Source organism: Hippopotamus amphibius, chromosome 12 (assembly GCF_030028045.1).
Source record: "Hippopotamus amphibius kiboko isolate mHipAmp2 chromosome 12, mHipAmp2.hap2, whole genome shotgun sequence".
Classification (NCBI taxonomy): Eukaryota; Metazoa; Chordata; class Mammalia; order Artiodactyla; family Hippopotamidae; genus Hippopotamus; species Hippopotamus amphibius.
In genome coordinates, this window is record NC_080197.1 from 3,865,782 (window position 1) to 3,879,476 (window position 13,695).

At 45.4% G+C, this 13,695-nt stretch overlaps 1 protein-coding gene across 1 annotated transcript in view; it reads right to left on the bottom strand.

Moving 5' to 3' along the window:
* ZNF831 (zinc finger protein 831) overlaps positions 1-13,695 on the bottom strand; it is an 80,091-nt gene that overhangs the window by 45,275 nt on the left and 21,121 nt on the right. Inside the window, exon 3 of the mRNA XM_057703963.1 lies at positions 6,515-6,666. Within this exon, the coding sequence (XP_057559946.1) occupies positions 6,515-6,666 (152 nt within the window). The remainder of the gene's footprint in view (positions 1-6,514; positions 6,667-13,695) is intronic.

Genomic DNA, 13,695 nt, shown 5'->3' on the forward strand with positions numbered 1-13,695 from the left:
ATAAAAAAATAAAAAAAATTTTAATTTAATAAGTAAAAGAAAGAGAACATCTGGATTATAAAGACTGCCCTTAAGGAGATGTTTTCTTTCCTAGGGATATTCGATGACTTGATATCTAAGAACAATTCTTCACCAGTGCCTTCAATGAGGCAGCCCAATTGTCTGAGATAATATCCACCTAACTCCACACCTCTGCCTTGATCCGTGAAGCGACCGTGGATAAGGTAGGATGGTCTCTGCAATAGCAACATCCCTGTTGTCCACAGTCACATTTAGCCTGGGGTGTCTGGTAAGTCAATGCTACTTGATGTCGACAAAGAAACTTCCAGCTCCCCCTACCCCTTTGCTAGGAACTTGGATGGGATGGACCACTGAATTTAGGTTTTAAACAAGTTCACTCAACAGCGCTGATTATTAGAGAAATGCAAATCAAAACTACAATGAGATATCACCTCACACTGCTCAGAATGGCCATCATCAAAAACTCTACAAACAATAAATACTGGAGAGGGTGTGGTGAAAAGGGAACCCTCCTGCACTGTTGGTGGGAATGTAAATTGGTGCAGCCAATGGTATGGAAATTCTTTTAAAAACTAAAAATAGAGTTACCATATGATCCTGCAAACCTACTCCTGGGCATATAGTGGAGAAAACTATGGTTTGAAAGGATACCTGCACCCCAATGTTCATAGCAGCACTATTTACAATAGCCAAGACATGGAAGTAACCTAAATGTCCACCAACAGATGAATGGATAAAGAAGTTGTGGTACACATATACAATGGAATATTACTCAGCTATGAAAAAGAATGAAATAATCCCATTTGCAGCAACATGGATGGACCTAGAGATGATCATACAAAGTGAAGTAAGTCAGACAGAGAAAGACAAAGGTCATGTGATATTGCTTATGTGTAGAATCTAATATATGACACAATTGAACCTATCTATGAAACAGAATCAGAGACAGAGAGAACAGACTGGTGGTTGCCAAGGGGGAGGGGATTGGGAGAGGGTTGGACTAGGAATTTGGGATTAGCAGATGCAAACTGGTATATATACAATGGATAAACAACAAGGTCCTACTGTATAGCACAGGGAACTATGTTCAATATCCTGTGATGGGGGTGGGATGAATTGGGAGATTGGGATTGACACATATACACTAATGTGTATAAAATAGATAACTAATGAGAACCTGCTGGATAGCACAGGGAACTCCACTTCACTTTGCCATACCACAGAAACTAGCACAACACTGCAAAACAACCACCCCTCAATTAAAAAAATTTAAAAAATATTTTTATGGAAGATATGTAAATACTAATCATAAATGCCACATTTCTTTGTTATGCAAGCTTTTTAAAAAAACCTGTCATAAACCATAATGGAAAAGAATATGAAAAAGAATGTATATATATGCTGTGTGACTGAGTTACTTTGCTGTACAGCAGTAATTAACACAACACTGTAATTCAACTGTACTTCAATAAAAAATAAATTAAAAAAATAAAAAGCATCTGACATTCATTATAACAACAACAAAAGGATGAAATAATGCCACGTGCGGCCACACGTATGGACCTGTAGATGATCACACTTAGTGAAGCAGGTCAGACAGAGAAAGACAAATAGCATACGACATCGCTTATATGCAGAATCTAAAAAAAAAAATGATACAAATGAACTCATATACAAAACAGAAACAGATTCACAAGCATAGAAAACAAACTTATGGTCACCAAAGGGGAAAGGTTGGGGGTGGGGGAATAAATTAGCAGTCTGGGATTAATAGAGACATACTACTATATTTTAAAGAGATAACCAACAAGAGCCTACTGTATAGCCAGCCCAGGGAACTCTGCTCAATATTCTGTAATAGCCTAAATGAGAAAAGAATGTGAAAAAGAATAGATGTATGTATATGCATAACTGAATCACTTCACTGTACACCAGAAACTAACACAACATTGTAAATCAACTATAGTCCAATACAAAGTAAAAATTTTAAAAAGAAAAAAAAGAAAGAAATTAAATTCAGTGATATTGGAAAGTCAAAAAATAAAAATAAAAATGAATTTAAAAGTTCAGTTCTCAGGAGAGTCTCAAAGATCCCAATCATCACAAAATCTTGTAAATTAGGTCTCCATCCTTCATAACTCTTCTGGCCTTCTGCTTGCAGATGACTTCACTGCCAAGCCATCTGTTAATTCAAATGATTAGTACTAAGCTATTGGAAGAGTTGAAAGGAGAGGGAAATTAAGCATCCTTTTAAAAAATATTTTTCAGAAACATCCTCTCTTCATCTTCATAAATTATCGACAGGAAGATTCTCCAAAAATAAAAAAGAGAAAGAATCCCTAACAATATCTTATTTCAGCCCCTGGACACAAGTATTCGTGACTACTTATTTGAAAATGTTTTGCTGGTTCTAACTGACCTTCAAGGATCAGGACCAAGGCTTTTCCTTACCTTTGAATTGGGAAATTCCCCTCAAAGGCTACTCTCAATTTCTTTGTTGGATTTCATCAGGTCCCCCCAAGTTACAGCCCCTCGGGTCACCCAAAACAGATCACCCTATCATTGTCCTGCTGTGGAAACCAGGTCCTCACCCCACAAAGATATACACGTTTGCACGCGCGTGCACGCGCACGCGCGCGCGCGCACACACACACGCACACACACACACACACACACACATGGTTAGGTCTGCTCCCTCACTGAGACCCCAGCTCTGATCTCTCCAACCAGGACCTGCTGGGTCAAAGGAGACAAGAAATCTGTTTGTAAATGGTGGATGACCAGGGCCCATCTTTAGGTTCCTTTGAAGTTACAGTACTCTGTCTCCAACAAACACCTAACACTCTGAAAGCCTGTCACTCCGCTGTGAAATATGGGCTTTGGAAAGTGGTGGCAATAAGCTCCCCAAGCGCCTTTGATTTCCAGGTGGTATTTATTATAACACATTCTACCCCCCCACCCCCAACCCAAGGGTGTCCATCACAGCGTGTCCACCCTGGGCTTGCTGGTTCACCCCACCCGCCACCCCTGTTCCCTCTCTGACACTTCAATAAGGAACGGGAGGCGATTAATATTCCCTGGGCCAATGCTTAGACCACACCCTGCAGGCTCACACCTGCCCTCAGTGGACATACCCCATATGCTTCCTAATTGTGGGGGAGGGAGCCCTTTGAAAATGGGCACCAGTGACCCAGACCTCTGACTCAACTGGCTGTTCCAATAACAAACATGAAAGCGCAGACATCTGTCACCACCCCGGCTGTTGCTGTGACATTATTACTTTCATGGGGGGGGAGGGGGGCGGGGCGGAGGCTACATTCCCAGGGGGATTTGCATTTGTTTGGCCTCATCTTAGCTCCCCATTTAGATGTGTTTCTGATTTTTTTTTCTGTTTGGCTTTATCCCCCATTCACTGGCGCCCCCAGTTTGCTCTTAGGATTTTGTTAGGAAAGGCTGATGTTGAGATCAGAAGTATACAGAGTGAGATTCCCCCAACGTGGAGGAGGCAGGGCCATTCCCTGAGGCCGAGAAAAGCTTTTAAAAGGAAGATGGGGTGAAAAGGACCGCGAAAGATCAGAGGCTTTCCGGCTGGTCTCTCTGCTAGCACTGGGGCCCCCGGGGGTACCAGGTACACGTGCAAATTAGGAAGACGCTGCCACTTCTATTGGGGGATGTGTGGAAAGGTGTCCCCGCCCTTGGGAGAAGGAGAAAGGAGCTCCTTGCTCTGGGCTGACAGCCCCGCAGTCAGAGCAAAAGGCTGGACCAACGGGTGGTGGCTGGATTGCAGCCCCTGTCGGCACCATCCACATGGTCACACGTGGAGGCCCTGCCCACCCCCTATCCAGCTGGCCACCAGGTCTTCTTCCCAAAGAGAGGCTCGCGTGTCCCTGGCCCAGCACACCTGTCTAAGGGTTGACTCTACGTGTAGCCACTTGGACGACGCTGCCCCCAGATGTGAACATGTCCTGCTGGGTGGTGGGCTGGGTGATCCCGTTTTCATGAGTACACACGCACACACACACATATATATATATATACACATATATGGGCTTATAACAGAACTTTCCTGCCCAAACTGTTTGCACATGAGAGCACAGATGATGTGCATTATTGTACCTTAAGTGTCCACGCGTGCTGCTACCTTTTTAGCTTAGAAACACATTTAAGGTCCGTTCTGTGGGTTCGCAGAATCCATCTAGGGGAAAAGCTGTTGAAGGGGCTAGTGGCTGAATCGTGTCTCCCCCTCCAAAAGATATGTCCGAAGTCCTAACCCACAGAACCTGTGACTGTGACCTTACCTGGAAAAGGTCTTTGCACATGAAGTTGAATTAAGAATCTCAAAATAAGATCATCCTGGATTTATGGTAAGCCCTAAATCCAATGGCAAGCATCCTTGTAAGAGAAAGACAGAGGGACATTTGACCCACAGAAGCACAGGGGAGAAGCCGTGTGAAGAGGAAGGCAGACACTACAGTGATGCAGCCACAAGCCAAGGATGCCTGGAGTCCCCAGAAGCTCGGAGGCAGAGAAGCGTCCTCCCCTAGAGCCTTTGGAGAGACAGCAAGCCTCCTAGCCCCCAGATCTGGGAGAGAATACATTTTTGTTGTGTTAAATCACCAAGTCTGTGGCAATTTCTTCACCAGTCCAGAAAGCCTCTGTTCTATTCTCTCTACATCTGAATTTCCAGAAGAAGCCGTCTCTCTCCCAAGAAAACTCCCCCTTTGGGCTCCTCCCCCAACACTGACCTTGTCCTTCAGTAAACAACAGGCACACTGGTTACTCCACACTCACCTGGCACTCAGCATATGCCAGGTCTTACACACATACACTTATTACGCTCAGGAGATGATAAAAATCAACGTGTCATCTGCTTCAGAGTCTGCAAACTCCTTGCTGTGCACGCGCTCACTCGACCCTCACACGGAGCCATGGAGTGGGGAAGACCTCCGTCAACGCCTCGCTGTACAGACAGAAGATTCCCAGGAGGGAGCTCACTGACCCGCCAGTGTCCTGCCCCCTGTGGTTGGAGCAAAGGATGGACCGCGAGCCTGTCTGTCTGTCTTCACCCTGTACCACATTTATCAAGAGCAGGGACTGCTTTCTCCCTTTCAGTTTCTGGCATGGAGCTTAGGAACAGAAACATTGACGCGGATGTGAGTTTCCAGGAGCAGCTGGACTCGGATCCTGGGAAGAGAGCTGATGGGAAAGCTCTACCATTTGGGACAACTGGCCGAGTTCTAGGAAGTTCTGGTGGGTTCTGTCACCCAAGCACACCCCAATGGGCAGTCCCATTGACTGTATCTGTTTAAGAAGGAGGAAAGTAATGAAGTTCAAGGTGAGGGGCCACAGAAAGTGATGAAAGGGTGACGGCAGGTTCCTGGACTGCATTTTTGTCTTCCCCACCCAGCCTCCCGCACAAGGTCTTAACCCTTGGCATTCCATAAAAAGACAATGCTTTTCCATCCAGTGGAGCAAACACCTACCTTGATATAAATTCTCACTGAGAAAAAGACGAATCCTCGTCCTTGTCTACCTACTGGAGAGGGTGTGGGCGTTGGAGGTGGGGGGTCAAGGGGCAGCATGGACACGCCATCTGCCTGCAGGGGGCACCGGAGCTACACAGAGGTGGAGGAGGAGGTGTCCCGGCCCACTGCCCCCAGGGACCAAAACCGCAGCCATCAGACAGAGCCCAGGGTCAGCCCTTGAACCAGACAGACAGCAATCGGCCACAAAAGGATGGTAACGCAGTCAAAACTGGCCAGATGGGACCCGCCGCCTTCTCACACATGGTCTTCATCTGCCCCAGTCGACACACTGCCAGCAAGGCTAAGGCTGGGCTCACCACTGCCAGGCGGAGGGGAGGAAGGAGGGGAAATTGCGGTCCAGAGAAGTTAAGCGATTTGCCCTGGTTGCCCAGTGATTGCGACTTAAAATAGCCCTTTTCCAGGAAGCAGCCTCCATTAGTTCATCCTTTGTTTATTTCCGAGCATGATGAAGAGGGCGCCTCTTACCACCTCCCATGGAAGCCATGTTCCCTGCAGCTCTCACATCATAACTCCTCCTTATACTTTCATTTCACGTGCACTCGAAAGCCCATCCACTGACCCATTTTAGCCTCACAATGGCCCTGCGGGAAAAAGCCCGTGAACTTCCTCTTTAGAAATGGGGGAAAGTGGAGGCACCCAGAATTCTGGCTCAGGTTTTCCAGGTCCTAGAGGGAACCCGTACCTGGACAGGTCGGCACCCGTGACCGGTACTTGAGGACATTCATTGTCTTCTCAATATTGGATTCTCGATATCCTCACCCAGGACCCTCTCCCCTAATTTAGAGTCTCGACTGTCCCACAGATAGAACACGTTTGTCATCACCCCACATGCATCCGTCCCCCTGCTGGACTTCAGGTTCCGGACAGCAAGGATGACTGCCTCTGCTCATTTCACATCTCCTGCAGCCTGGTGCCCGGTTTGCATCCACCTCCAAGGAGAGCCTTACCTGTCGTTTCCGAAGAAGCCTGCCCTCGGGTCCTGCGTGGGGCCAGCCCCTCAGGTGGGGGCTGGTGGCCATCTTTCCTCAGCCCCCAGTGTGGCTTCCGCAGTCTACTGGCTCTCAGCGGGGCACGGCTTTGCAAGAAATTCCCTTTGTACCTGAGTGACAAGAAGCACACGTACAGTGACCAGCCTTGAGAACATGTGCCCGGGAGCTCACAGGCACAAAAATCCAAGACAGGATGCTCAGAGGATAAAATCCAGGTCCCTGTGGGGAGCCCAGGAGAACACAGGGGTGTGAGATGCAGGTGGTGTGTCGGCTCTCGGGAAGCCTTTCCCCTCCAGTCCCCATTCTCCCACCAGGACGTGGGGGTGACAAGAGGACCCAGTGCAGGCAGCCGTTGCTGGGATGAACTGAGACAGTGCTTAGAGAAGGCACCCCATGCTGCCCAGCACACAGCAAGTGCTTAACAAAGGTCAGCTGCTGTCATTAAACGCTGAATGATATGGTCTTAACCACTTGCTAAACAGGCTGTCCGGTAGAACTTTCCACAGTAATGGAAGTCTTCTGTCATCTGCATTGACCAACATGGTAGTCACTAACCACAGGCAGCTCTGGAGTGACTGAAATGCAGCGTGTCTGAGGACTGAGCTTTATGTTCGAATTCATTTTAATGCATTTAAAGAGCCACATGTGGCTAGTGGCTACCATGATTGGACAGGTCAGGTCCAAAGGGTCTCCTCTGAAAAAACGGGCAACACAGATGCTCCCCCTAGAGAAACCCTTCCAGATCATCTGGTCTAATCTCCAAAACAGAGTCTTCACATCCCAGGGGGAGGTCACAACAAGGGTAGAGAAAGAAAATACTGAGCTTCTCAACATCACTGACTATTAGAGAAAAGTAAATCCAAACTACAGTGAGGTACCACCTCATACCGGTCAGAAGGGCTGTCATCAAAAAGTCTGCAAATAACAAATCCTGGAGAGGGTGTGGAGAAAAGGGAAACTTCCTACACTGTTGGTGGGAATGTAAATTGGTGCAGCCATCATGATAAACAGTATAGAGGTTCCTCAAAAAAACTAAAAATAGAGTTATCATATGATCCAGCAATCCCATTCCTGGGCACATATCCAGATGAAACTATAGTTCGACAAGATACATGCACCCCTATGTTCATAGCACTATTCATAATACCTGAGATACAGAAACAACTTAAATGCCCATCAACAGATGAGTGGATAAAGAAGGTGTGGTACACGTATACAACGGAACACTCCTCAGCCATGAAAAAGAATGAAATAATGCCATTTGCAGCACCGTGGATGGTCCTGGAGATGATCATACTAAGTGAAATAAATCAGACAGAGAAAGACAAATACCATATGATATCACTTATATGTGGAATCTAAAATATGACACAAATGAACTTACCTATGAAACAGACTCACAGACACAGAGAACAGACTTGTGGTTGCCAAGGGTTAGGGTGGATGGGGAAGAGATGGATTGGGAATCTGGGATTAGCAGATGCAAACTATTATTTAGAGAATGGATCAACAACAAGGTCCTGGGACTTCCCTGGTGATGCAGTGGTTAAGAACCTACCTGCCAATGCAGGAGACATGGCTTCGATCCCTGGTTCAGGAAGATCCCACTTGCCGCAGAGCAACTAAGCCCATGCACCACAACTCCTGAGCCTGCGTGCTGCAAATACTGAAGCCCATGTGCCTAGAGCCTGTGCTCCACAATAAGAGAAGCCACTGCACTGAAAGCCCATACACTGCAATGAAGAGTAGCCCCTGCTCGCCGCAACTAGAGAAAGCCTGTGCACAGCAAAGAAGACCCAACGTAGCCAAAAAAATAAAATTAAAAAACAAAGAAACACACAAAAAACCCCCAACAAGGTCCTACTGTATAGCACAGGGAACTATATTCAATATCCTGGGATAAAACATGATGGAAAATAATATGAAAAAGAGTGTATACACACACACACACACACACACACACATGTACACATATATGTATAACTGAATCACTTTTCTGTACAGCAGAAATTAACACAACATTGTAAATCAACTATACTTCAATAAAATAAATTTTTAAAAAATATGAAGCTTCCATTTACAGTATTTTTCACGCAGACTTTCTTATATCTATTGCTGCATGCCCTTTGTAATGTACATAATACATTAGAGGAGGAGAACACACGTATAACTAACTTCTAAATGAACAGTTATGCCTTTCTTAGGATGCAGGCCAGAAAGTTTTACCCGTGGGAACGTGCAAGCAAAAGCAGATCAGCAAGCTAGTCTAGCGCCCCCACTTGGCAGGTGAAGGAACTGAAAGGCAGAAGGCCTGCAATGCGCCCGAAGACTTGCAGCCCTGTTGCCAGGTGGGAGCTAAACTCTTGACTCAGGTCCCTGTACCATTTTGACCATCATCAGTGGTCAGCTCTTTGAAAAGATCTTCACATCATTTCTAGCTGCCCGATGGAGCTACAAGGACTCCCTTTACAAGAATTTTACAAGAACTCGGTTCCCACAATGATGCTCTTTAGAACCACCTGGCTGGGGAAGAAGATGAGGCAGCCTACTTGGCCATTTTTCTTTCTCATCTGTCTGAGCTGCCACCAACACCCAGCCGCAGTCCCCCAATCACCAGGGCTGCTCGTAGAATGTTAAATAAGATCTGCACAATGCTACATCCTCTTGGGCACTGATTTTCACAGCAGCCACAGGGAGAAAGTGACTTTTTCTTCATCTTTTTTGTGTTTGGGAGAGGCTCCACTTACAGGCACTACTGCCTCCCTGGCCTCGGGCAGGAGCTGTCACTCCCCAGGGGTGCCTGCCTGGTTCTGTGAAGCAGCCTGTTCCTGCTTGTCAAGACCCCAGGCTCCCGACAGAGCTGTCTGAGCCCAGGTGGAGAGCAACAGGGCTGCCGTGCTGCTAATCACAGCCCCCTGAGCCAGTCAGGGCTCCTGCTGGGCCGGAGGAAAGAGATTTCCAAGTACAGAGACAAAGGCAGGAAGGAAGGTGGGGGCGCGGGCGCATTCTCCTCCCGTGTGCCGTGGGTCCCCCATGCTCCCAGTCAGCGGGCGGCTGCCACGAGCTGGCAGGTGTTGAGAATGGCACAGTTGGAACTGCAGGGAGCTTTGCTTTTGGAAAATGGACAAGAGCGAGGAACTGCACTCAATGAAAATAACTAGGAGACTGCTGGGAGAGCTCCCACCTTGGCATTCACATCTCATGAGGGCAGCATCTGGGCCCTTTTGGCCTAGAGGGGAGCCCCAGCAGATCTTGGCCTTGTCTTCAAAGCAGTGGGCAGGGTCTATTTCTTTCCCTCCTGGCTTCTCCAGGACATTCTGTGAGCAGCATCGCCCTGGGAATGGACAGCTGGGGGGGGGGCAGGGCCTGCAAGCTCGCCATCACCCGTCCTGCGAGGCCCCTCGCAGTCCAGCAGATGCCGGGAGTGCCTGTCTCCACCACCTTCACCGGCCTACAGGGGTGTCAGCTGCTAGGGACTCACACGGACCACCTTTTCAAGAGGGCTGCCCTAGGCCAGTGGCAGCGGCTTGCCTGGAAGGCCTGGGGGAGTACGCGCACCCCCTAGGAAGGGCCCTTAGCCATTGTCACAGGGGGCAAGAGTCCAGTCCCTTTGCCTCTGAGCTGGACAATCTCTGTGACACACTTCACACTCCAAAGCTCCCCATGGGATCAGGCACGACTGGACACCCAAGCCCGCATCTTTGCTGAGACCTTCCTTTGCCCCCATCTGCTTCCCTCCTCCCTACAAGCCTCCTGAGAGCCCTCCCTGCATAAATCACTTGTACAAGTATCCCCATCACAGGCTCTGCTTCTAGGGAGCCCAACCTGAGATGCAAGATTCAAGTGTCGCCCCTGCTTCTCTGCTTCTCACTCCCAGCTGCCTATTTCCCCCAGAGGCACTCGGGTGTGTTGGCCAAACCTTAAATATGCATATATTCTTACAAACATGTAGTGTCACTTTTGTGCATGACATTGTACCACAGAGCCATTCTTATTCTCACTTTATTTTTACTCAAAAGCTGTGTTTTTTTTTTTAAGCTCTTTATTGGAATATAATTGCTTTACACTCTTGTACCAGCTTATGAGGTACACCAAAGTCAATCAGCTGTATTTATACACCCATATCTTCTCCCTCCTGCGACTCCCCCCAACCCTTCCCGGCCCGGCCCTCTAAGGCATCACCCATCATCGAGTTGATCTCCCTTTGTTATACAGCAACTTCCCACCAGCTATCTATTTTACAGTTGGTAGTGTATTTATGCCTATGCTACTCTCTCACTTCATCCCAGCTTTCCCTTCACCCCCCGCCCCCCAACCCCGTGTCCTCCAGTCCATTCTCTGCATCTGCATCCTTATTCTTGTCCTGTCACTGGGTTCATCAGTACCATTTTTTTTTTTAAGATTCCATATATATGAGTTAGCATACAATATTTGTTTTTCTCTTTCTGGCTTACTTCACTCTGTATGACACTCTAGGTCTATCCACCTCATTACATACAGCTCCATTTCATTCCTTTTTATGGCTGAGTAATATTCCATTGTATACATGTGCCACATCATCTTTATCCATTCATCTGTTGATGGGCATTTAGGTTGCTTCCATGTCCTGGCTATTGTAAATAGTGCTGCAGTGAACATTATGGTACCTGTTTCTTTTTGGATTATGGTTTCCTCTGGGTATATGCCCAGTAGTGGGATTACTGGATCATATGGTAGTTCTATCAGTAGTTTTTTAAGGAACCTCCAAACTGTTTTCCATAGTGGCTGTATCAACTTACATTTCCACCAACAGTGCAGGAGAGTTCCCTTTTCTCCACAGCCTCTCCAAAATGTATCGTTTCTAGATTTTTTGATGATGGCCATTCTGACCGGTGTGAGGTGATACCTCATTGTGGCTTTGACTTGCATTTCTCTAATGATTAGTGGTGTTGAGAATCTTTTCATGTGTTTCTTGGCCATCTGTATGTCTTCTTTGCAGAAATGTCTATTTAGGTCTTCCGCCCATTTGTGGATTGGGTTATTTGCTTTTTTGGTATTAAGCTGTATGAGCTGCTTGTATATTTTGGAGATTAATCCTCTGTCCATTGCTTCATTGGCAAGTATTTTCTCCCATTCTGAGGGCTGTCTTCTTGTCTTGTTTATGGTTTCTTTCACTGTGCCAAGGCTTTTAAGTTTCATAGGTCCCATTTGTTTATTCTTGATTTTATTTCCATTATTCAAGGAGGTGGGTCAAAAAGGATCTTGCTTTGATGTATGTCATAGAATGTTCTGCCTATGTTTTCCTCTAGGAGTTTTATAGTGTCTGGCCTTGCATTTAAGTCTTTAATCCATTTTGAGTTCATTTTTGTGTATGGTGTTAGGAAGTGTTCTAATTTCATTCTTTTACATGTTGCTGTCTAATTTTCCTAGCACCACTTATTGAAGAGGCTGTCTTTTTTCTATTGTGTTTTCTTACCTCCTTTGTCAAAGATAAGTTGCCCATATGTGCTTGGGTTTACCTCTGAGTTCTCTATTCTGTTCTATTGATCTTCCTTTCTTTTTTTGTGCCAGTACCATGCTGTCTTGATCACTGCGGCCTTGTAGTATAGTTTGAAGTCAGGAAGCCTAATTCCACCAACTCCATCTGTCCTTCTCAAGATTGCTTTGGCTGTTTGGGGTCTCTTGCGTTTCCATACAAATCATAAGATTTCTTGCTCTAGTTCTGTGAAAAATGCCATTGGTAATTTGATAGGGATTGCATTGAATCTGTAAATTGCTTTGGGTAAGATAGTCATTTTCACAATATTGATTCTTCCAATCCAAGAACATAATATGTCCTTCTATCTGTTTGTATCATCTTTGATTTCTTTCATCAGTGTCTTATAGTTTTCTGCATACAGGTCTTTTGCCTCCTTAGGCAGATTTATTCCTAGGTATCTTATTCTTTTTGTTGCAATGGTAAATGGAAGAGTTTCCTTCATTTCTCTTTCTGTTTTTTTGTTGTTAGTGTATAGGAATGCAAGAGATTTCTGTGCATTAATTTTGTATCCTGCTACTTTACTAAATTCATCGATTAGTGCTAGCAGTTTTCTGGTAGAGTCTTTGGGGTTTTCTATGTATAATATCATGTCATCTGCAAAGAGTGACAATTTTACCTCTTCTTTTCCAATTTGGATTCCTTTCATTTCATTTTCTTCTCTGATTGCTGTGGCTAAAACTTCCAAAACTATGTTGAATAATAATGGTGAGAGTGGACACCCTTGTCTTGTTCCTGTTCTTAGAGGGAATTCTTTCAGTTTTTCACCATTTGGAATGATGTGGACTTTTGGTTTCGCATATATGGCTTTTATTATGTTGAGGTAATTTCCTTCCATGCCCATTTTCTGGAGAGTTTTTACCATAAATGGATGTTGAATTTTGTCAAAAGCTTTCTCTGCATCTATTGAGATTATCATATGGTTTTTATCCTTCACGTTGTTGATATGATGTATCACATTGATTGATTTGCGTATATTGAAGAATCCTTGCATCCCAGGGATAAACCCCACTTGATCATGGTGTATGATCTTTTTAATGTGCTGTTGGATTCTGTGAGCTAGCATTTTGTTGAGGATTTTTGCATCTATTTCATCAGTGATATTTGCCTGTAATTTTCTTTTTTTGTGACATCTTTGCCTGGTTTTGGTATCAGGGTGATGGTGGCCTCATAGAATGAGTTTGGGAGTGTTCCTCCTTCTGCTATATTTTGGAACAGTTTGAGAAGGATAGGTGTTAGCTCTTCTGTAAATGTTTGATAGAATTTGCCTGTGAATCCATCTGGCCCTGGGCTTTTGTTTGCTGGGAGATTTTTAATCACAGTCTCAATTTCCGTACTTGTGATTGGTCTGTTCATATTTTCTATTTCTTCCTGGTTCAGTCTTGGAAGATTGTACTTTTCTAAGAATTTATCCGTTTCTTCCAGGTTATTCAATTTATTGGCATATAGTTGCTTGTAGTAGTCTCTCATGATCTTTTGTATTTCTGTGATGTCTGTTGTTACTTCTCCTTTTTCATTTCTAATTCTGTTGATTTGTGTCTTCTCCCTTTTTTTCCTGATGAGTCTGGTTAATGGTTTATCAATTTTGTTTATCTTCTCAAAGGACCAGCTTTTAGTTTCATTG